This window comes from Leptinotarsa decemlineata, unplaced genomic scaffold (genome assembly GCF_025532065.1).
Source record: "Leptinotarsa decemlineata unplaced genomic scaffold, Ldec_3_MD MMD2_tig00026330_RagTag_RagTag, whole genome shotgun sequence".
NCBI classification, from domain to species: Eukaryota; Metazoa; Arthropoda; class Insecta; order Coleoptera; family Chrysomelidae; genus Leptinotarsa; species Leptinotarsa decemlineata.
The window spans coordinates 1222846-1246734 of NW_027412690.1; the positions used below are offsets into that span (position 1 = coordinate 1222846).

The window sequence follows — 23889 nt, forward strand, 5'->3', positions numbered from 1 at the left end:
ATTAAAAATCCCTAAGTAATTCACAATAGGTTAAAATGCCTACCGATGATGGTGCCTAGCGAAACAAATGAATGTGAAACCTAGATTATGTTTATTGTTTTGGGGTTTACTGTGTTTTGATCTGTTTTATTGTGATTTTGTGACAGTAATGTCTTTGGTGGATTTTTATAGACATCAAAAACTAACGAATTGGTAAAATTAATTACTTCTGCTAATAGGAAGCACAAGAAATCACAATAATTCGTAAAAACAGCTGACAGATTTGTTTTTCTTTTATAGACTTATTTCTAATCCACAAAATACTCGAACTCAATATCCACCAGCAATATTTACCCACAAAATATCCTAAAAATTGTAATTCACAATTTCTGAAACGAGAAAACTCAAACCTTATAGCACATGTAACTCTTAATTCAACCCTTATTTAAAAGAAACTGACTTCAAACCCAAAATTTTCGAACTACCTCTTGAACTTATTGAACCATACTCACAACTCTCGAACTCACAAACTAATTTTTTGAATACATAAAACCCATCTAAGCACCGGGGTGCTCCCAAACATCTTTCAGTAACAGGCCTTCGCACAGTGACCTGTGAGGAGGGCTGTTAGACATCGTAGTTTTTTTCCTAATTTTAATTTTTAATTGTTCAAAATCGATTCTTTTTAATTTTCGATTGTTTAAATAGTTAGTTGAGAAATAATTTTGTTTTTAAAAATCATAATTTACACTTTTAAATAGTTTGGAAAAAAATTATTTATTATTTAATTGTTTATTAGTTTTACAATTTGTTATAAACAAATATTGACCAACGTTATATTTTTTTCTGAAGCAGAAAAAAATTATAAAAACAGCTATATATTATATATATTATAAGTATTATGATAAAACATTATAGCACTTTTTTATATATATAGCTGTTTTTATAATTTTTTTCTGGTTCAAAAAAAAATATAACGTTGGTCAATATTTGTTTATAACAAATTGTTAAACTAATAAACAATTAAATAATAAACAATTTTTTTGACAAACTATTTGAATGTGTAAATCATGATTTTTAAAAACAAAATTATTTCTTAACTAATTATTTGAACAATCGAAATATAAAAAATCGATTTTAAACAGTTAAAAATTAAAATTAAGATTTTTTTTAATCATATTTATCTCTAAACAAAATTAAATTTTTTTTCAAAAATATTGAATTTTTCTATTTGTTTAAAACAGTTTAATAAACAAATTATGTAAAAAAATCATATCCTATGTTAATAACTGCCATTGTTTAATGTGAAAACAGGCATAGCTAAATATCAATTGAAAAAACAAATTTATCAACAATTTTTAGATATTTCATTTTGCAATAGTTATAAAAAATCATAATTAGCAAATTAATAAATTTTTATTAACTTTTATCGCAGGATCGTATGAAGTATATAAATATCAAAAGGGCCACGAAGTTTGAAATTTATAGGCCAATTATTTATACTTTTCATCCCATTATTTATGCCAACGGAGATTGGGAAAAAATTTGTTAGTTAACAATTGAATAACTTTTTGAAAAATAGTGATAAAACTTTTTTTCTACGGGACTCGATTAATTCAAGTGTTTTTCAAGATACTAGATTTTTTCAAATTTTTAAAATGACATTTTATGTTATAAAAAAATTATTTCTTTTGATAAACTCTCTTTAGCGGCAGCGGGGTTATGCCGCAACAGCGGCGCGGAACCCTATTTTCAACGTCAAATTAAAATTATAAATAATGGAGAGAGTTTCAAGAGTCGGGACTTTTTTATCGAAAATTTCCTCCTCTTTAACGAGCTTTTTTCAAAATTACTTAAATATTATTATTTTTTGAGTTATTAACAAAAAACTAAATACAATTTTTTTTAATCTTATTTTGTTAATAACAATTGCAATTTTTTACCTGCACCAAAATGCTTCAAAAACATTTTTATAGAGGTGATTCCGAATCGAATGAGCTATCGCTCATATTTTTAGGACCTTTATATCTATTTTTCATGTTTTTGAACTTGTTGATTAGACTACCTAGCATATGCATGTGCTCTGCTTCGTAGATAAACTTGAAACTGAATATAACTAGACAAGAATCGACAAGGAAGACTTCAGTTTCAAGTTTAACTGTTATACTATGAAAATAAGTGTACAATAAAGTGTGTGCCGCTAAAACTCAGAAACGATCGAGGAAGTTATTAGGTGGGATGAGGAAGGTTCTTGTTTTTATCTGAAGCGCGTGCTTTTGAAGATATAGGGGCTGAATATTTCACCCTCTGGAAACTTTTTGAACAATCCAGAACATTATTATTCGAGATCACATACAATGTTCGACAATAGTAAAGTGTTGTTCTCACTTGAATCCTTTCTCTGAGACTAGATTACTATTCGTAATTATATTAACGTCATCTCTCACATTGAATGACAATTTGAACAAAAACGTGCAGGTACATAGGAATTAGTGTATCAGGTAATAAAATTGTTATCGGCAAATTCATATAACAAATCTAAAAAAGCGATTGAGGCAATTGATTTTTTTGCGATAAAACCCGCATCATATCCATTCGAAGCGGCCATTGTATTGGAATTCATTTATTCGAACCATGTATGTTAGTAGAAATATTTTCCATTAAAACTTGATGTTTGGAATGGAATGATGCAGCCACACATATATTGAAATATGAAAAAAGTAATTAACCCACATTACTGATCTTTGCAGGAGGAATTCGAGGGAGATATGAAATTTATGTAAATGCTCATGGGAGAAAATTATTCATCCGTTAACGGAGAATATGAGGGCCTCATTGGACAGAGTGTGGGGGCCTTCTATATCGGGAGGAGTGGTCTACAGCATAATCTAGAGCTTTCCTAACTAACGGATTATCGTGAGTTTCCGCAATATCTAGAACTCGCAGATTCCCCGACTGAATGGACTGCTGAATTGAAGACAATGCGGATGGCGCCATTCTGCACGAACCAGGGAGCACCTACTAACATCCGTATTAACTTATTTTGGAATCTCCGGAGCGTACATGATGACAGGCTTGAACATCGTGTTGTATACCGTAATTTTGTTCTTTAGGCTGGAGGGTACAGACTTGTTATCTGACCCTCGATCTTCGCTTTCACGTTTTCGAAGTGCGGAGTCCAGGTGAGCCCACGGTCTATTAGAAGACCGAGGTACTTGCCATTCGATCTCCCTTCCAAAGACCCTCACTTCAATATCCGGAAATGTGGTTCTTTTCATGGTTATTACCTGAGTTATGTTCGGGTTGACTAGGATCTTCCAATCGATGTAACAGCGTTCAAGATCGTCCAACGCACGTTGCATGTAGACAATCCCGAGCTCACAGCCCATGGAAGAGGCGAGGAGAGCCGTATCATCGGCAAATAGAGACACCATCACACGCTCGGACCTCGGTAGGTCGCTGGTGTAAACATAGTAGAGCGTGGGAAAGAGCTCGGCCCCATTTACTCTAACCTGTAAGTTTCTGTAAGACCCACCCCACCGAATCATACCCAGAGACAGGGCGAAAGCGAGTAGCTTATGAAGAAGACCTTCGTGCCACAGACGGTCGAAGGCCTTCGAAATGTCTAAGAGGACAATATAAACTTTTTTATTGGTGTTCAACTCCGCGATGGTAACTTTTGGTGTGAACATTTCAGTTTACCATTAATTACACGTAAGCAGATTACCCCTGCTGTTCTAGACACAAAATTCATCAAAACATCTTCTATTGGACCGACAGAAAGGTCAAACCTATTTATTCCAGGATATGTAAGAATCCCCATTGTCGCAAGGTCAAGCTTCGATATCGACTCCTGACTGGAAATTATCTTTTTCTCCGTAGTCTTCACTGTAAGGCAAGAAGATGAAACAAGAATCCAAAAAGTATTTGTGATCCAAAAATGTCGCAACTTGGTTGTGAAACACACCGATCTTGTTTATACGAGTTTGAGCTTTTTGCCGATTCAGTAGATGGACATCTTCGTGAGGGATATTCATTCTTACGTATGCTGATAACACTGACAATAAGATTTCATTATTTTGGCAATGAAACAGTACTTAAGTGAAATTTTTGGCAAAAAAGTACCAGTATGGCAATAGAATTATTGAATGAACAATGCCGTGATTTACCATTACCCACACCTCTACAATATAGGGCTAGTGGACACACCCCCATGCAGGATGTGCGAACAGGAAGATGACCTAGGAGGACAACTCTTCGGGAGGATATACAATGAGTCATATGTGGCCTAAGTGCTAGGGACTTACACTCACCCTCCCAGATACCATTACACACAAAATTTTCTTGGTGTAAGTAATAAACCTCATTATTCAACAACTGAAGAACACCATGCAAACGAATCTTCATTCGTCGTGGATAAATTATATTTCAATAATACATTTTCATCAGGAGTGGCGTCTCTTTTGTACTACAGCTAGAATCACACGGTATACCAACATCAATCCGCTTCAATACCTCTCACTGTCGGTTATAATGATGCCGTTCACAATAGTAGCAATTATTTATTACGATCGTGTTGTGCTATTATAAGTAAAGTCGTTGGAAATTTACATTATTACGCTGCGAAAGCCATTGAAGGCAATAACCGTAAAGAATACTCGGGCCAGTCATGAGATTGTTGGATTTCATTATTATTACCACTTTGTAGAGGTCGTTTTTCTCTATCGGAACGATAGACTTGTATTAGTTGCGCATTTTTTCCGTGAGAGTTTGATTAACGAAAGCTTTTGTGTTCTTCGGTCTTATGGCAGGAACTGTATGGTGATTGCTAATATGTAAACGCTCTCTGTGAATCAGGAAGTAGATAAAATGAATTGGGATCTGTTGATCCTATAGATGGTGGGGGAAGATGCCATTGCAATGGCATTGCCTCAATACACAAAATAGAATTGAGTAAGGGATTCGGATATTTCTGTTTGAAAAAAATCTGTTTTTCCATTAATCAGCTGTCACCCCCATACGAACGACAACTCTCAGAAGTTGAGAAACTTGTGCGAGCTAAGGACTAACGAGGTCTTACCTTTTAACGTGTGATATTTGTTTTAGGTTGTTTCAAAAGTGTGTTCTGGTGTATACTGATGTCGACCAATTTTTCTCTACGAATTCAAATTGAACCTTAGCGCTGCCGAAATAACCAGAAAAATTAACCAAACTCTTTGCAATGATAATGTTGATGCACGCACTGTTCGAAGTTGGTTTGTGGATTTTCGTGACGGAGATTTTAGCCTCAAAGTGGTCGACCTACAGTAATCCAGGACGTGGGTTTGAGGACCCTGGTGGAGACTGTTCCATCACAAAGGGTGCGTGAGATGGCGGAAGAACTGGGTGTTACCTCCCATGTGATTTTTGATGGTTTGAAACGTATTGGAAAGGTCGACAAAAAACGTCACGTTTCTAGGTCTGTTCTTCTTTGCTTTTGCGCAACCAAAACTATCCTCATTTGGATCGGATCGTTGCGTGTAATGAACAGTGACTCCTCTACGACAACAGGAGACTTTCAGAACAGTGGTTGGACAGCGATGAGCCGCCCAAGCACTTTCCAAAGGCGAAAACTCCGTCGTTACTGTATGGTGATCGGTCAGCATCTGGTTTGATGCACTATAACTTTCTGTAATAGGGCCAAACCATAAATCACCGTTCGAAAATCAAACGAATTGAGTGACGAAGTTCTACCTAACCCACCGTACTGCCCAGACCTTTCGCCAACCGACTACCATCTTTTCAAGCACTTCGATAACTTTCTCGCCGGTATAACCTCCGCCAATCAGGACCAGGCAAAATCAGCCTTCGTCGACTTCATCGAATCCCGAGCACACAATTTTTATGCTGACGGAACTAATCTACCAGTGTTACGTTGGCAAAAGTGCACTGATTCAATACAGGACTATTCTATAGTTTTGCAATTGTTTTCTTATGCTATATCAATATGGAGTATTCCCGTATTAAGTTGTTGCAAAAATTGAATATGCATCTATTCAACTGAAAATGTCTAAGATTGAACCGGTATAATGAGTTGCCTATATCTCAGGTACCTTTGCTACTTGAAAATCGACTATTCTGTTCGAATGAAAACGTCCAGTTTTTGTAGATTTTCTTATAGTATGAGATACGATTCTCTCGTGAATTGTTTCGGAATTCCTGGGAAGTGAGTGTACCCTCGAGACGAATGAGTTTCCAAATCAAAATTCTCGAGTTTGGTGCAGGTAAAATTTTCATTAGTTATTGTGTTCAATAGAAAATTTATTATTTATGTAATTTTCAGTATTTACTTTCACGGAATATCAATAGTTCTGCTGGGAATTGAATGTGTTGGAAAAGGCCCGAGTTTTTATTTAAATTATTGGCAAGTGCACGAACCTATCCAACTTGTCCCCGTCTTGGTGTTGCTGTTTTGTTACAAGATTTCACCACATAATATGAATATATTCCTAATGTGTAATTGTTTTTCCCAGTATTCATTAATATATCTATCAGATCCTACTATGTCCAACGAATACTAATTGTATTTTCTATTCTCAGAAAAAAATAATTAAAATACCAATTTTCATTCTGAAACAAACACATAGATTCTAGCAATGATTCTAGATAAGTTCTCAAAAACTATATACAATAATTCATGTAAGGGTCATCTGAATATTGAACTTTGAATTCCAAAAGTAAAAATATTCAATGCATTTTTATTTTCAATGTGAACTAGACCTCTTATGATAAGTCTACTTCATCTCCTGGAGACGTCAGTATGGTTGATAAAAGCCGCGTCGAGAATAGTGTTGCAAAGTTGGTGTTTGACACAAGCACTTGTTTTGGATTTATTCCGTGCCAGAGGTTCCAGTTTCACTTTCCATTATGATCTATTTGTTTCCTGCGTTTGAATAATTAGAAAATACTTCCATCTATGTGAATTTTCATAATTTGACCATAAATCGTCCAGAATCTATGACAAATAAAATATTTGACTTTTTTTGAAAAACATCTATTTATGTAGGTAACTTGAAACGTACTGAAAATGTTCTGCACTTTAAATAAACGATTTGACTAATGTCAGTGAATTATGGCAACAAAAAACAACCTGGAGTGATGGTATAAACAAATTGAACAGGTTTGGGAAAATAAAACAGTTCCAAACAAAAACAAGAATTCAATTTTAATGCATATATGCATTTAATTCAAACTGGAAACATCACTTAAAAAATAACAAATATTGTTTGTCACCGATTTGAAAAAGATTCTACTCCTAGAATTTATTAATGGGTATCAGAATATCATTATTGGTTTTTTCAATTTCAGACGATACAATTTCGAGAAGACAATGTTTAGAATCATCCTTAATCTTGAAATATTTCGTGAAATAGGTATATGAACTTCACAATTACTAATATTGGTATATAACCGAGTATATAACCATGAGTCAACAAAACTGAAACACTTTTTCGAATTAAAAAAAACTGCATTCAGAGATTTCAACTTCTGAACGGTTGAAAAAGACTTGTAATAAAAAAGTGGAGATATTTATTTAAAAAATATATTATCGGAGATTATTGTGCAATTTTTTTTCATATTTATTTATTTCATACACTTTTCTACAGGATGTACCCAATTACAGAATAGGGAGTAACAGTGGTATTTACAAATATGTACTTACATGATATAATTTGTAAATCTATATAAACAAAATTCAAAACAGAACTATCAGTTATCTAAGAAATGTCTTTTGATTTGTATAATCTGGCAGTTGAATATATCTAGGACATGACTAACAAAATTAGAGGTATCGCACATTGTATACATTGAAGATTTCTTGATTATATTTGTACGTGAAGTGTTGAGAAAACATCTGACACTATTCCTAGATGTCCGTCTAGAAACCCAAAAATTCAACATATGTAAACCAGTGTCGAGGAAAATGGAAGAAGTAAATTCCCGTTTCTCAATCACGGTTTAAGAAATATGGAAGCGACCTAAGTATTTCTTCAATAGGGTGAAAGAATGTCGTTAATCTGAACTGCACTGCTATTATTACTGTTTTTAATTCCAGGTGAAATATTGCCAATTGCACCAGTTTCCACTTCCCGACTTGATGCGTGTATGTGAAAAATTAAAAGAATGTTGAACGTATAATGGTGACACCGTTTTGCTCAGCCACAAGGCATAGCTAACTCCATAACAAGTCTCGTAACAAGCCATGGTGAGAAAGAAATGGCAACACTGTCCAGGGTCCTATGCTGTGATGATAATATTCATATCGGTAATAAATTAAACAGTTTTTCTGTGGTTTCACACCTTCGTTATCGATAATATATGAGATTGAAAGGTATTCAAATCTTAGAGTTTTGAGTGAGTGGATTTATGATTAAGTTTTTTAAATCCCTCAAACTTCGAATTGAGAATCTGAAAAGAATTCAAGGAACATCTACTTAAACGTTTCATCACAAGAAGTGAAAAAACTCCTAATTTCCAATTTGAAAGTACGAGAACCGTGTTAAAAAACATCTTATCGAGTGCTTCTTATGTCAAAGAAATGATATCTCAACACACAGTTGATTGGCGGAAACGATTCAAGCATCACATTATTTCTATTAATACGACTTCTTGTGATTTCCTCGAATTCATTCATTATAACCTAAAATATACGCGTCATTTGCTTGTTCTGCATTTGACAATGTAGGACCCCCAGTTTATGGCTGTGCGGTGTTGTCAACTGTCTCAACATGGCTTTGCCAACTCCATAACTTGTATTTTCTCGAACGCTTTCCATAACATATCGAATCGAATTCCGGCATTCTTCCTTTCTCTTTGTCGATTATTGCTGTCGATGTATAACGGCGTGTACAGAACAGTAGCGGCACAAAGACGTGACATCCTGATACACGTCCTCGTACCAACATGAAAAAAATGAAGAAATAGACAATCGTTCGAAATGCAAAGTGTCGTACTTCTGTCGAACGTGACGTTATTTATTTATGCAGCATGACGTCGATCGGTTTTATCGAGCATACGATCAGAATCTGTAAGATCCCCGAGGATTGTTCTTGGTAAAACCGCCATTGTTATACCAATTATGTGACCATGAAACGGCGATGGTTGATTAGTTTCAGATTAATTCCGAAGCGGTTGAGTTTGGTATGCGGTAAGTGATTCGTGAAGAATAACAATAATGCGACGGCAATAACAAATTATTTGTGTGATTTCCGTGAACAAGTTACAACGCTGACCGCATGTTAAAAAAACTTAGATTCGATTGAGTCGGAGGATTAAAATCAATTCCTATAGTGGTTTCTGTTGTTTTGTTTGTCGGGAATTTTGAATCGACTTTTTCTTTCAACAGTTAATTAGTAAGGTCTTATAAATTTTCGTTTCGAAATGCCTGCGATGTGTATTATATCCTGCCTTTTGTCCTATCTTTCCATTTGGCAATATGTAGTTTCCTGGTGTTTTCCTTTTTTGTTTTTTCCACCAATACAATTGTACATTCTTAGATTTTGGACTCTGTTTTCTGTCATCCTCAATACATATCCTAGTAAATAATATGAGGAATCGAAAAAACAGGTCAATTTTTTAGTCAAGGGGGGCACTTTCAAAAAAATATTTGATTGGCGCCGTCGCCATTTTCGTGCCTTCAGCCTAAATAGTTCGGCTTAGATTAGTTTAAGTTATGACTGCTGTTGGACGTCCCTAGATGCCCACATTTTTTTCTATGGTTGTGTTCTGCTCACTTAAAAAAACAGTATCGGTATATCTGCGAGGAACGCTCAGAAAAGTCTTACATAACAAGTGTTCGAAATAAGAAGAGTGCTTTGAAAAAATAAGAAAGGAAGGACAAGAGCTAGATGGATATGGAAAATCTGGAAAGAAACCTGAAGAAATCTAACACAAGACAAAAAACAATACTTATTTCACTTGATTGACCTTGTTTTTTACCACTTTTTTTGTAACTAAAGTTACTGTAGTTATCCTATACATTTTCAATGTATAAGTTTTGAAAATGTACTTATAGGACGAAACTGCAATAACGTAAGTTACAAATTAAAGTGGTAAAAAACATAGATAGTTTCATTTCCCATTTTTCACTTCAGTTAATTGAATTGACAGGACACCGTCACTTTTAAGTATATTTTCATTTCCTTTCATTAAGTTATGAAAGTTAGTTATCTCTCGTTAGAAGTACTGTTCAATGAAAAAATCAAAATGATTAAAATCTTTTTATATTTTTACATTTCAACTTGAAATGTAGTGCATTGCCAATAATGCAGAGAAAAGAACGAACATCATGTGACGTCATTCAGAATCTCGATGCTGTTATGTGAGTAAAAAAACCTTCCTGCCTGCCGACATGCATCATAAATTACCATCGTCGAAGATAAGAAAAACATGCCCACTTTTACTTAATAATCTGAGTGAAAATCGTGATATTGCACTCAACCAAATTACCTCTAATTCTCCCAGATTATCGACCAACATAAAGTTAATGATTGATAAAAAAAAGGCAACTCTATACATCGTGTAAACTGTTATCTCAACCACGGCTATTTTATATATTTCCAGGAGTGGTTATACCAGTTTTATTAGACGGCCTACCAAATGGGAGATAAACTGTAATGGATGAAGCGCTAGCGGGAAGATCTGAGACTTGTTTCGAAACCAATTACAATTTTTCAATTAAATATGACTGAAATGTCGATGGCATCCGAGAAATGTACAGGTACAAATGCTTGTGGCTTCTCGAAAGGAATGGTATTCTTCTCACAAATAGCAGACGTTTCAAAATGTTTTCGATTGCGGCCATCGATTGCTCTCTTGACGTTATACCTGGTGGTCAGTGTGCAATGGATGAGAATAAAAGATGGATCGGAGGCAGTTTAACGATTCTTTTAGAGGAATGACAAGTTATTAGCGGTGAAGCTGATAGTTCCGATGGATAGATCGAGGTAGTATTTCCTTTTTTCCATAGTCTCTGGTGTACGAGAGAATCGGTAACGTTCGTGAGAACTGAACAGCTTTCAAATGATGTAGTAATTGTACAATATACAATGTGCGCGAAATAAAGAGGGCCAGCATGGTAAAATCGTATAAGAGGTATGAAGTTGGTTAAATTAGGAAAAAGGTGCCCATTTCGTAGTCTAGTTAAATGCTTGAAATATACTAATTGAATGATAATGATGATATATCAGTGAAAATGTCGCCAAAGGAGCTATCTTATACCAAGTGATTCTGTCTGCCGGTCCATCAAGAATTAAAATTGGTGGTGGAGTCTCGGAGTCGAAATGTCGGAATAAAAATCTGCAAACTCAATCATGTATAGAGTGGGCTGAATTGGACACTTTCGAAGGGAAACTCCCTGTTTTCAAACCGGATAGATGAAAACTGATGGCTGTGTCTGAGGGGCAAAATTAATGACAAACTGAATGGTGAAAACGCATATCGATATCTTTCATCGTTTATGAGTTACATCATGTTTTTCGAAAACGTGCATTTTCGAAAAGTTGCTGTAACTTTTTTCTGTCACAAATTTCTTGTGACAAAACCTTGGCTGACCTTATCTCCCCATTCCTTATACTACTTATGTCTATACTGTGGAATTATATCTAAAGTCAAAGGTAAAGTAACGTTGCTACACTTACTTATGATATTGTGCCTGAAGGAAACTAAATTCTTCTTTTATCCTATCACATGATTCGCCCACTGTAAATTTGAATGGTTGTCCTGGTTGAGGAGGCCCCTGAAAAAAGAAAAATCGTAATTATAATACAATTCACAACGTTTTTGAGATATTCATTACATTATAAGCGACAAGTTTATTTGTTGAGTATAAAGTAAAACATACAAAATATATTTCATAGGAGAGAGACAAGATTCGTCTAGGCAGTCTAGGCGATCTGAAAGGGTATAGGGTCACCTATCGTAGTTCTACTTAAAGTAAGTATGCCATTTCATCACGGAAACTTCTAAGATATTTTCAAGCCTCAAAGGTTAGTTAGTTACTCTAAATTAACTTTCCAAAAGTAGGAATTATGAACTATTTTTTATTTCAATGGTTTGTTAGTCAGTGAAAGTTATTTAAGATAAAATTAGCTTTTTAAATGAGTACATTATCAACCTGACTATGATTGGCTTGCACCTGGTGCAGAGAAAGACCAGACATCTTCATGTTATAAAGCAGATTATCAATAACGTATAAACCTATATAACGTTAAAAGATGCAGTTTCTCTAGGAAACGATACCATCGAACCAGTGACGTCATAATATGGACTGGCTATTGAAGAGAGAACATTGACTCCATCAACTGAAAAAAGATGAAGAGACACACGTCTTGACATTTACGTCAGTCATACACTTAACGTCAGATACAATATCACAATGTTTTACGTGTTGTATATTGTATATTTCTATTGTGAAAATTTTGGCCAGTCCATATCACCATATCTATAGAACAGCATTCAATATTTGTGGAGTAATTAGACACAAAATGTGAAGGACCTCACAGAGAAGGAGACTTTGATAATTGATAGTTTTTGACTGAAGACGTAAATGTTTCATCCCTCATAAACAGTAATCACTCATCCATTCTTCTTCATTCAAGGCAAAGCAGTAAAAATTATAACAAGCATAACATAACCTTGAATGGAGTAATTTTTCTAAGAATACTCCTATCAAACAGCGATCAATATTTGTGAAGGAATTAGATAAAAAATGTGAAGGACCTCGCAGAGAAATACTGGTAGAGCACACATCATACCAAAATATTTACCCACCGGCCATATTTGAGTTTTGATTAGAAGGGGGCATGATTCCATGTTTGCTGTGTAAATATATCGCTGAAACGGCTAAGAATGCGATGTTTACGCAAGATCGAGTTTGCTTTGGAAGTGTACGACATATAGAGAAACCATAGAAAATCTTTGTCGCAACAGCTGCTGGGTTATCCTGTAGCGACATCATAACCTCTTTTAGCAAAACGTACACTGGAAACGACAACATACGGTTTGTTCACGATTTTGCGGACAAAGGCGTCTTTCAGATGTTTCTTGGAAGGGTCGTGTCTCAATACCTGAAAACGACTGGGTGTGCATATTGCAAGATTTCGTGGGAGTGAATACTAATACAATCTTATGAATATAAAAAACCAGATGGATGTTTTGTTATGAAATCTGAAGATGATCGAAATGAAGTTAAAATTGAGATTATGGTACGTCCTGGTAATGGTTTTTCCTGAAAGTGGAGGTATGAAAATTATTTTTCTGGACTAGAAATTAGATGCTTTGAAATGCTTTCCAAAAAGAAATATTATCCCTATTGTTAGATATCGGAGAATACTCTGCCACCCTGTATATATGCACACGTCTCTCTTCAAGTTATTTCAATATATAGACATACCATAATATAAACAAACGATACAGTCAAGCAGGCATTCAATCGGATCCTTAATGAATATTTAGAAACTAAACATAACATTATACCTATAGAAAGTCTGTTCAGAAAATTGGGTGAATATTCAAATTTCCCGGGCTATGTTCAAATTTGGCGGGCTATGTATATTCGATTAGCATTTTTTATGTTGGTATACTCGTCTCGAACATAGTTCACTGTTTTAGCTGTTTGGCATGTTTAGTTTGTTGGTGAGAGGTACAAAAGTTAGAAGTGTTTTGTATGTTCGGCGATTTTCTGTTTTTGAAAAAAAGGAATCAAAGAATTGGTATCCAATTCTGTATAAAAATGGAATTAAGTGCTGAAAAATACTTGTAATGTTGACAGTGGCATACGGTGATTGTAGTCTGAGTCATAAATATGTTTTCAAGTGGTACAAGTGAAGAAAAGTGTATTGGAGAATCGTCGAATCACTCTAAGAGAAGTTGCTGAGGATGTGGGCATAACGGTTGGCTGATTCCACGCAATTTTTTGGTAAATTTTGGGCATGAGGCGTGTCACTGGTGTCATCAAAAACACGTGTGACACCTCTAAAACCCTTGTCAGTTCCAAGATTAGAGTTTCAATCGGCTGTTACGGCAAGCAAACTGGCACATTCAATACGATCGGAATTGGACATACCTATAACTCAATTGTATTTTTGGTCAGACTCCAGATGTGTTACTTCTTGGAATAGGAGTGACGGCAGAAAATTCAAACAATCCGTTTCACATATAATATTCAAGATTCAAGAAAGGACTAACGTGGAAGACTGGAGGTGGGTTCCTTCCGACCTGAACCCGGCTGATGAAGGGACTAGACAGCATTTCGATACCACATTATCAAAAAAGGGTAAACAGAAGAAAACTCAGAAATATATCCAAGTTAATGATGTTGTTATACTAATTGATAACACTTTACCAGGTCCTAATAGCACTTACCCAGGTCCTAATAGCACTTACCCAGGTCCTGATAGCAGAGTACGTATCGTAGATGTGAAAACTTCAAATGCCGAATATACAATCGACCAGTGACAAAATTTGTTTATTGGATCTAGAGAAAAAATAGTTCCTCTAGCAATGGGGAGGATATTGAAACGTGTTATTCAGATTTTCTAATTATTCAATTTGTTGCTTGTTTTAAAATTTTTCTGTTCACCAAATAGTTGTTATAAAAAGGAGAGACTGTCAGAATTTATTTTGGAAAAGCTATTAAAATTTTGTTAGACTAAAAATACAGTTTTATTGGCGATTCCTGAAAGGAAAAATAACTAGAGTCTTAACAAGGCGTGTGGCAGATAAGTTCGTTCTAAAATGGCTGAATTTTAACCAAAAAAAACCGCCGCATAAGCATCGTTCAGGAATTGTTGAATGACTAAAAGAACTGAAGGACAGTCAAAAATCAATTAAGTTTTTGGGGGAATGCTGGATCAAAAACCTAATTGGAGAGAACACATCAAAGATCTCTCTACTAAGTTGTCCAGCACTCTACCTGCTTCATAGAATCAATGAATTTGTTCCCTCTTATGTTTCGAAAACAGCTTACATGGGGTTATTTCAGTCTAAGCTATCATACGGATTGGTTTTTTGGGGACTTTCAACTGATTGGAAAAGGATATTCATTCTACAAAAAACGGCTATTGGAATCCTGGGAAGGGCAAAACGAACTGACAGCTGTAGACCACTATTTAAAAAAAATCAATATATTAACCAGTACGGCTCTATACATATCTCAAAGTCTTGTCTATATCGATACACAAAATAATACTCCTCAAGTTAATCGCAACCATGAATAATTGACCAGAAATGGCCACAATCTTCTTATGCCACAACATCGACTGGCTATTACTTATAAAAGCTTTTTTTACTATGACGATAAGTCTCTTCAACCATCTACCACCATATGAGGAAATTACATATGATTAAATTCAAAAAAGGTATAAAAGGGCTGCTGGTTGATATTTGCCCTTATGACGTAAGTACATTTTTTAACTGAGAGTTTTAATGCTTTGCCTTTTTAATGTGTATGTTTTGTATTATATTTATCTACCTTGACGATGCTAAATCTTTGTATTGATAATAGGCAAACAAACTGATTGATTGATTGATTGACATCAACGGCGATCCAGATTTGCTTGAAAGAATCATAACTGGTAACAAATCATGGGTATATGGTTATGACATCGAAACCAAAAACCAATCGTCTGAATGGAAGAGCACAGGAAAGCCAATACCATAAAAGCACGCCAAATTCGATCAAATGTCAAGGACTGTCGTGGCGCAGTGCATCAGGAGTTATTTCCACATGGACGTACGGTCAATTAAAAGTATTACCTTGAAGTTATGCGCCGCTTACGACAAGCAATACGAATAAAACGTCAGTGGAAAACATGCCGTAGCCACCGTATTCACCAGACTTGTCTCTTTGTGACTTTTTCCCCCAAAATTGCAGAGACCCATGAAGAAACGGCTTTTTGCGACGATTAAAGAGATAAAAACCGAATCGCTGAGAGAGATCAAGTGCATATCAGAACTGCTTCGAGTATTGAAAAAAACGCTGACACAAGTGATGTGAGGAGGACTACTTAGAAAGGAGTAAAATAGAAATTGATGAATAAATAAAAGAAAATTAAAAAAATGAAAATTCACCTTATTTTTCAAACAGACCTCGTACTTTACGTATCATTAGTAGATTTTGAGGAAATATCAAATTTGCAAAATCACAAGCTCACTTCGAGCTCAATTTTTTTCAAAACTGTGCATTTTAAACTGGTCAATCTCCAAACTACTACAAGGGACATAAATACAATTTCAAAGCAGTATTAATTATTTTTCAATTGGGGTGGTAATTAGGTCGAAAAAAAAAAATATAAAGACCAACATTATTTTCAACATAACTTGCTAATTTTTGATACTAGACTTTTATAAAAATAAAAAAGGCTTTTTTAAGCACTTCAAAAAAATGTGATTTTTTCCAGAAGAATGTATTATATTTTTGTTAACTTCACATTGAAACATTCAAGTCCGCCATTCTTTTTGCTTATTTATAAGCTATATTTTTACTGAGAATGATTTATTTCGAAGAAATATCTTAATTGACACTTTCTATCGCGAATAAGTCTGAAACTATTGATTTTCAGAAAAAACTTCACAGAAAAAAAGTTGTTTAGTACTTGTCAATCTATTTCCTGAATTATTTTCCAAACCCAGAGTAAAAGCAACATCCGGTACACGGTCAACTTTGTTTGAGGGTAAGTTGAATATAAATCCAAATTTTTAGGAACATCGACGGAACCACATAATCAAAAACCATCATAACTTTTTTCCTTTCCTGCCAAACAAAACAAGCATGACAAGTCGGAGCAGTTTATTAAATAAAATGAGCCATTAGAACGTAATTTCCACAGCCACCTATTTCATCGGCTTTATCGGTCGACAGGATCTGTCGGATATAAACGACTACAGGCGCAGAGATGTCTTACAAGATAGCCGGTGGACGTTCATCAGAACTAAAAGCTTCCGTGCTCTCACGACTAGGTTGCTTGATGCATTCTATAATTTTATATATTTCTTGTTAGAAGTCACTTTATATCAGCCAAGGAGCATGTAGCTCGATAGATTGGTATCGGTGGTCTGACGGGAATTGGCAGAAATGTCACGATTGGGATGGTGATTATTTTAGAAAGTGGCAGGTTTGTTGTTGGAGAATCGGACAAAAATATGAACAGTTTCTTTCATATAATCTACAGGTGTTACTGAAATATTAGCAATGCTAGTAGTTTATAGTCATTGGATTGTAATCCAGGATGTATAAACCGTGTCAGCGAAACGTCCGGAAGAAATTCCAAAAATCCACAGCCTTCGAACCCGAAAAATACTGACACTGAATATAATATTTATTAAAATATTTTTTGTTGACGCACAAAACCACCATCAGATAATGCACAAAGGCCTTTATGATTGATCAGTATTTGAACTGAAAACCATACTGGTTTATCTTCAACTGGCACGATAAATATCGATTTATTGCAGTACAACAGCAGACTGTTTGGATATTTCAACGGGTAGGTATTTTGATGTGTAATTTTAATTGTTATCGTCGCGTAGTTTTCATCAAGTTTAATGTTTTTAACTGTACATAAACCTCAACTTCACACTTTTGAGGGATTGTCCGCAAAAAAATCTCTCATTTTACTTGAACAACAAACTCATATACACAGTAAAAATGAAAAATGGCATCATCAATTATTAAATTTTCAAAAAAATGTAAAATTTACTGCATGTTAATATACAGCAAATAGTTTATAAATAATCTATTTTTATTGCAGCCCTTAAAATGGCGACAAACATCGCCGAAACGTTGGTAATTAAGAACAGTTTTCGTGATGTATTATATTACAAATGATGAACTGCGCCCTTTATTTCAATTGCTAGTTTGAATATATAAGGTATGTTGAGTTTTTGTTTTGTTTATGAAATAATAAAGGCGATATAATGATAATTATTATAAGTATTGAATTGTAAATGGATGAAAATGAACATAATCTTAGAATGTGACACTGCTGCCGTTTTTGCTTCGAATAGTAGAAGAGTAGGGAGGCACAGAAAAGCCTCATTTTATTATTTCTTTCTTGGAAATTACAACTTTGAAATTTCGACTTTAATCTCGAAGTCTCGATTTAACTCGAAATTACGAAATTAAAGTCGAAATATTAAGCTAAAAATCATAATTTCGAGTTTAAAATCGTAATTTCGAATTTAAAGTCGTAATTTCAAAATTAAAGTCGAAATCTCAAGAATAAAGTGAAAATTTCGTGTTTACAGTTGGAATTTCAAAATTACGATATTGAAGTCTTGATTACAATATTAAAGTTGTAATACTGAAATTACGAGAAATTTTTAGTTAAAAATCGTAATTTCGAATTTAAAGTCGAAATTTCGAGATTTAAGTCGAAATTTTGAGTTTTGAATCGCAATTTCGAGTTTAAAGTCGTAATTTCGAAATTGGAGTCGAATTTTCAAGAATAAAGTCAAAATTTCGAGTTAAAAGTCGTGATTTCGAAATTACGATATTAAAGTATTACGAGATTAAAGTCGTAATTTCGAAATTACGAGATTAAAGTCGAAATTTTGAGTTCAAAATCGTAATTTCGAAATCACAGTCGAAATTTCAAGAATAAAATCAAAATTTCCAGTTTGAAGTCGTAATTTCGAAATTCCGAGATTAAAGTATCAATAGGTTAAAGTCAGAATTACGATGCTAAAGTCGTAATTTTGAAATTGCGAGATTAACGTCGAAATTTTGAGTTCAGAATCGTTCAGAATCGAGTTTCAAAGTCGTATTCCAAGAAATAAATAATAAAAATATGTGACCCTTCTGGGCTTCCGTAGAGAAGAGATTCACGGAGGAACTCAAAGTCTGTAGATTATTTCTAAATCGTCATTTTCAAATGTCTATAAAATTACCCGACGTTCGAAGGATCGAAGAGCTGAAGAGCTCTTACGTGGAGATTATATTTAAGTTTATATATTATCTTCCATTCAAAAACGTAGAAATGTAAATATAATTTGACTGAAGGTAATATTAGTTTTTTTGAGTTTGAAATGACAAAAAGTTAACTTTTCAAACATCATTATTTCGAAAGTAGTTACATTTAGGAGTAAGACGTTTCAGGTAGTATGTAAAACAAAGAAATTCACCAACTAGTAACATGCCGAAATCCAAAACTCAACCGTTTGCATAGAAAACAGGCATTATATTCAGATCAAATGAATATTTCACACCGATCTGTTATAATACAATCGAAACTGAATTATGCAGTGAGTTCGTCTACAATATGTAAATTGTTTTATACACACAAAGTGCAATGCTCTGTCGATTTTCAAACAATGAATATTGAATGATTTCATTTAAATGCGTTTATTTCATTGCATTTATTAACAAAATGTATCTCTACCGTTTGAATAATATGTTCACATTATATCGCCTGTTCGATTTTCAATAAATATTCGTTGAGTGCTTTTCCATATTTAATTACCTGAATTTTCATTAGCATTTCATAAAAACAGCGATGTTCATCAATTTATAATTTCACTCTCAACAAATAACGTATATACTTAATAATGTTTGAAATGACATTTGGTATAATTATATTCAGATATGATAAAGTTCAATGATTTTAAACTCGGCAGCTTTTTTCACTTGGAACTCTTCACTGTTGAAAATTTTTTGTAAATTCACTTAACATCACGTTGGCTACAAATAACCAACGTAATGTCATGGGAAAAATAAAATAAAATAAAATAAAATAAAATGTATTTGTATTTTGTATAACAGTGGTTGTAACGAAGACAGTCCATTATAAATTATGTAGAACAAAAAACGTTGATATAATGGAGAATAACATGAGAACTTATGCGTTTTTCCACAAATACTAATGAAACAGTAAAATATAAATTGGAATACTGCATATGTACTTACCAAAACACTTGTTTCGGTAAGAACACTATCATCCTCGATGGTGTGTGTACTTACTAGTTTCGGGACTCACCACTTCTTCATCATTTTTTTGGTTAACATTACAAGTCGAATTAATCAAGAGACAAATCTGAAAGTACGTTTACACATTTATACGGTTAGTTAATCCCAGCATTTGAAGTGAGAAGAGATGATTCTTTGGAGAAAACAGTTTGGGAAGAAAATTTTTGGCGGCTTTCTACTTCTCTAGCCTTCCCTTCTCAATTCAAATGATATTCCTATGAATGGGATTAGATAACCATATTGTGACAAGAGTGGATTTGTGTTTTCTGGTGACTAATAGATGCAATGTTATGAAAAAATGTAGTGATTCGTTTCATAATGTTATCCAAAACAGAGCAGATGAGATGATGAGAGAAGTGTCCAGCTCCTTTCTCTAATTTCCTTTTGAAAATTTGTGCATTTGGAGAGATTGACTCTTTGACCAAGATAAAAGTAGCAGAGATGCACAGTTCATGAATATAGAAGATATTCTGAACAAAAAATTCGGAAAAAAAATAACAAATATTATGTAATTTTAACCTTTAAATCCAGCCAATTTTTCCGGTCGTATAGGATAGCCATATCATCTGCAAAACTTATGAGCCTTCTTTCAATTCTGAGTGACATAAGGCTGTTTTATTCAACTTTCATTTTAAAATTTATGTAAACAGCTTAAAGTCACTCAAAACTGAAGGAAGACTCATAAGTTTTGCAGATGGTATGGCTATTCCGTACGATAGGCAAGATTTAAAGGTTGCAGCAGAAACAGATTTAAAACAGATATGTGATTGGTTCAAATATAATAAAATAACAATAAATAAGTAAACTCGTTATTACAGTTTATTGTATGATTTTCACTATTAATGTGAAAATTATGTGAATATCAATGAGTTTTAATATACTTATAAATCCAAAAAAGAGAAAATACATTAATTTCAACAAAAATGTTTTTCTAACTGATAAAACTACACCGTTTGTATTTCTATATTTGTCGGTATCCCGATAGAATTTTCTACAAAAAATCTTATGCAAATACACCGCCATTTGAATGTATATTTTTTACAGTAAATACAATCTTCTACAGAGCAAACTACTTTAAATTCAATATTTGAACTGGAAATTCTGAACATTATTTGTAAGGAAACGATATGCAGTTTGTGTACACACCTGAACGGTCGAAAACCAATATTTGCACGATGTAAATAAACGTCATGACGTAATATCCGGCAGCTATTCATTTTTACCTGTTCAAATATGCCACGTGTAAGGGGAGATTGAAGAAAAACCTCAAATAATTACAGTTCTTTAATTAAACACTTGTAATAAAGTGTTTTGAATTTTGAAATTTCGAGAAATACCTAATACAAAATGAAGATTCGTGTTGAAATAGTTATTTGTTAAATTTATTTAATGTTACCTGTACCGAGATATGTTTCATTTTTTACATTTGATAACGTATCCGACTCACATTTAACACTTTGAAAATAATTGAACATTCAGACAGTGTCAAACGCCAACAGCATTGGAGGACAAGTAATGAAACCCCTCTGTACAGAGCATTTGTATGTCTTGCAAGAACTGTGGTAAGGGTTTCATTGAAAATGAGTTTGTGCGCATGGGGGCAGGCTCGCCATCGCGTTTGGCGCTTGCTGTAAAATATGTGTTTTACCAGGTATTTTGTTGATATGCATGTGAATTTTTCTGTTGTCTTAACTGTGCAAATATAGTGAAAATAATCAATAACCGCCTAGAAGTATAGCCGAAGTAACCTGTATTGTGCATACTTAAAGTACTGGCCCCCTCAAAGACCAAAAAAAAAACCTATACAGAGAAATAAAGTCGCTGCCAACTAGTCCACGTGGACTGAAGAATTGACGGTTCGTATTGGATGACTTTTACTAACCGAGTTTTATGATTGGCTGAAGAGTCAGCTTATAGACTCCACTTCTTTGTAACTTGCTAATTTTGTCTTTGGAATTTACTAAAAAGGTGTTTAAATTATTTAACGATTCAAAAGAAATTTTTATATAGTTGAAATAAATGGTATTGTACAAACTTAAAGTGCCGGCGTTCTCAAAGGCAAAAAAAATCAATAGAGAAATAAAGCCGCTGTCAACTAGTCCACGTGGACTGAAGAATTGGCGGCTCGTATTGGATGATTTTTACTAACCGAATTTTATAATTGACTGAGAAGTCATGAAATTAAATTTGAAGTCATGTTACGGTGACGAATAGAATGCGAGGATGGTTATAGCAGTTGTTTTGCCAATGTTCAGTTCAGGAACCGATCGCGATTTGAGTGTTGAAATTCTATATTGGTGCAGTTATAACTACTCAAAAATGTTATCTGTTTAGGATGAGGCGTCCTTGGACAAGTACTAATAGAAATAACGAGTGTGATAACAACGCAGACTTTTTCCTGTGTAGTGATTCCGTTAGAGATAGTGAACAATGCGAAAAAGAGATACCAGTGAATAAGATTCGGATGCATTTGAATATTGAAACCCAGAAAGTATGTTTCAACATATATGAGAATCTACATCTCAAGTTTGGTTACGAGGAAAACAAACTATTACAAGCAACATCAGATTTGACCGTAATTTTTTTCTCAACTGTATGTAAAATAGTCAAAAACAAACCTTATGAACGCAAGACGCGATGTGATACGGGATTACCAAAACCTTTAGATGTTCATCTAATAAAATCATTGAAAAAAACAATATACGACTGTTACAAAAGCAATGAAATTCCTACAACTGAAATCATAAGGAAGAAATTGAATACTTCCGGCCATAACGTGAGCTGCGGTGACAAAACCCGTCAGAATTGGATAAAGAAACTAGGATTTAGATTTAAAATGATAAACAAACGTCAAACAGCAGAAGAATAGTGGAATTGCGTAGCAAATACATAGAACAAATAACTGAATATAGACAAGAACAATGACAAATTTTCTATTTGGACGAATCTTGGTATGACACTCACGACATAGTTACGAAAGGGTGGACTGATGGTTCGAGAATGTATACGCCTAACATGCCTGCAAACAAAGGATCCCGACTAATCATTGTGCATTGCAGAGAAAGTAAAGGATAGGTTCCGAATTCTTTGAAAGTATGTGGAAAAAAAACTTGAAGACTGCAATATTGACTATCATAAGAACATGGAAGCTAATATTTTCGAGAAATGGTTTGAAAACACATTGATCCCAAATTTGGATGCGAAAAATGTAATATCTTGACAATGCTTCGTATCATTCGCGACAGCTCATCAAAGTACTGAAAAAAAATTCGAGGAAAGATGAAATACAGTTTTTTTTATGGATAACAATTTGTATTTTGAAGATAACTATACCAAAAACCAATTTTACAGACAAAAATTGAAAATTGAAGCGAAGCCTCAGGCGTAGAAATAATTTTCAAAAATTTGATAAGAAGGTAATAAAGATAATTAAAGAAGAAGTATTTAATATCACCGAAAAAGACTGGCAGAAAAGGATTAAAAAAGTAATTTTAGTTGATTGGACACTTCCATATTAATGGTGAAAATAAATTCATTATTGATTTAAATGACGACAGTGGAAGTGAAACAGAGAATATGGAAGAGGAATTATCAGAAGCTTTCGAAGAAAGTTAGTGAAGTATTTTTGAAGCGATCGATTGTTTATATATGTGAGTAAGTATATATATATATATATATATATATATATATATATATATATATATATATATATATATACTTATATATATATATATATATATTTATTATATATGTATATAATATGGTTATTGTGATTCTTATATAATCAGAAATGATTATTGAATAACGAAATTAGTTAGCTCCCTAGCTATATTATCAAAGGGGAGCTTTTGGAAGGTAAGTTGAACTATATCGTTTACTTGAATTATACCGCAAAATAGCTTGAGTAC

The 23889-nt window shown here is 33.8% G+C and overlaps 1 protein-coding gene and 1 long non-coding RNA gene across 5 annotated transcripts in view; one reads left to right on the forward strand and one right to left on the reverse strand.

Moving 5' to 3' along the window:
- LOC111501902 (transducin-like enhancer protein 4) overlaps positions 1–23889 on the reverse strand; it is a 361306-nt gene that overhangs the window by 247088 nt on the left and 90329 nt on the right. For all 4 annotated transcript variants that reach the window (XM_074183014.1, XM_074183015.1, XM_074183013.1 and 1 more), the window contains exon 2: positions 11658–11755. In XM_074183014.1, the coding sequence (XP_074039115.1) occupies positions 11658–11755 (98 nt within the window). The remainder of the gene's footprint in view (positions 1–11657; positions 11756–23889) is intronic.
- On the forward strand, positions 6153–6535 carry LOC111501912 (uncharacterized). The gene is made up of 2 exons (XR_002721663.2): positions 6153–6242; positions 6302–6535. It is a non-coding gene; the product is annotated as an uncharacterized lncRNA (long non-coding RNA).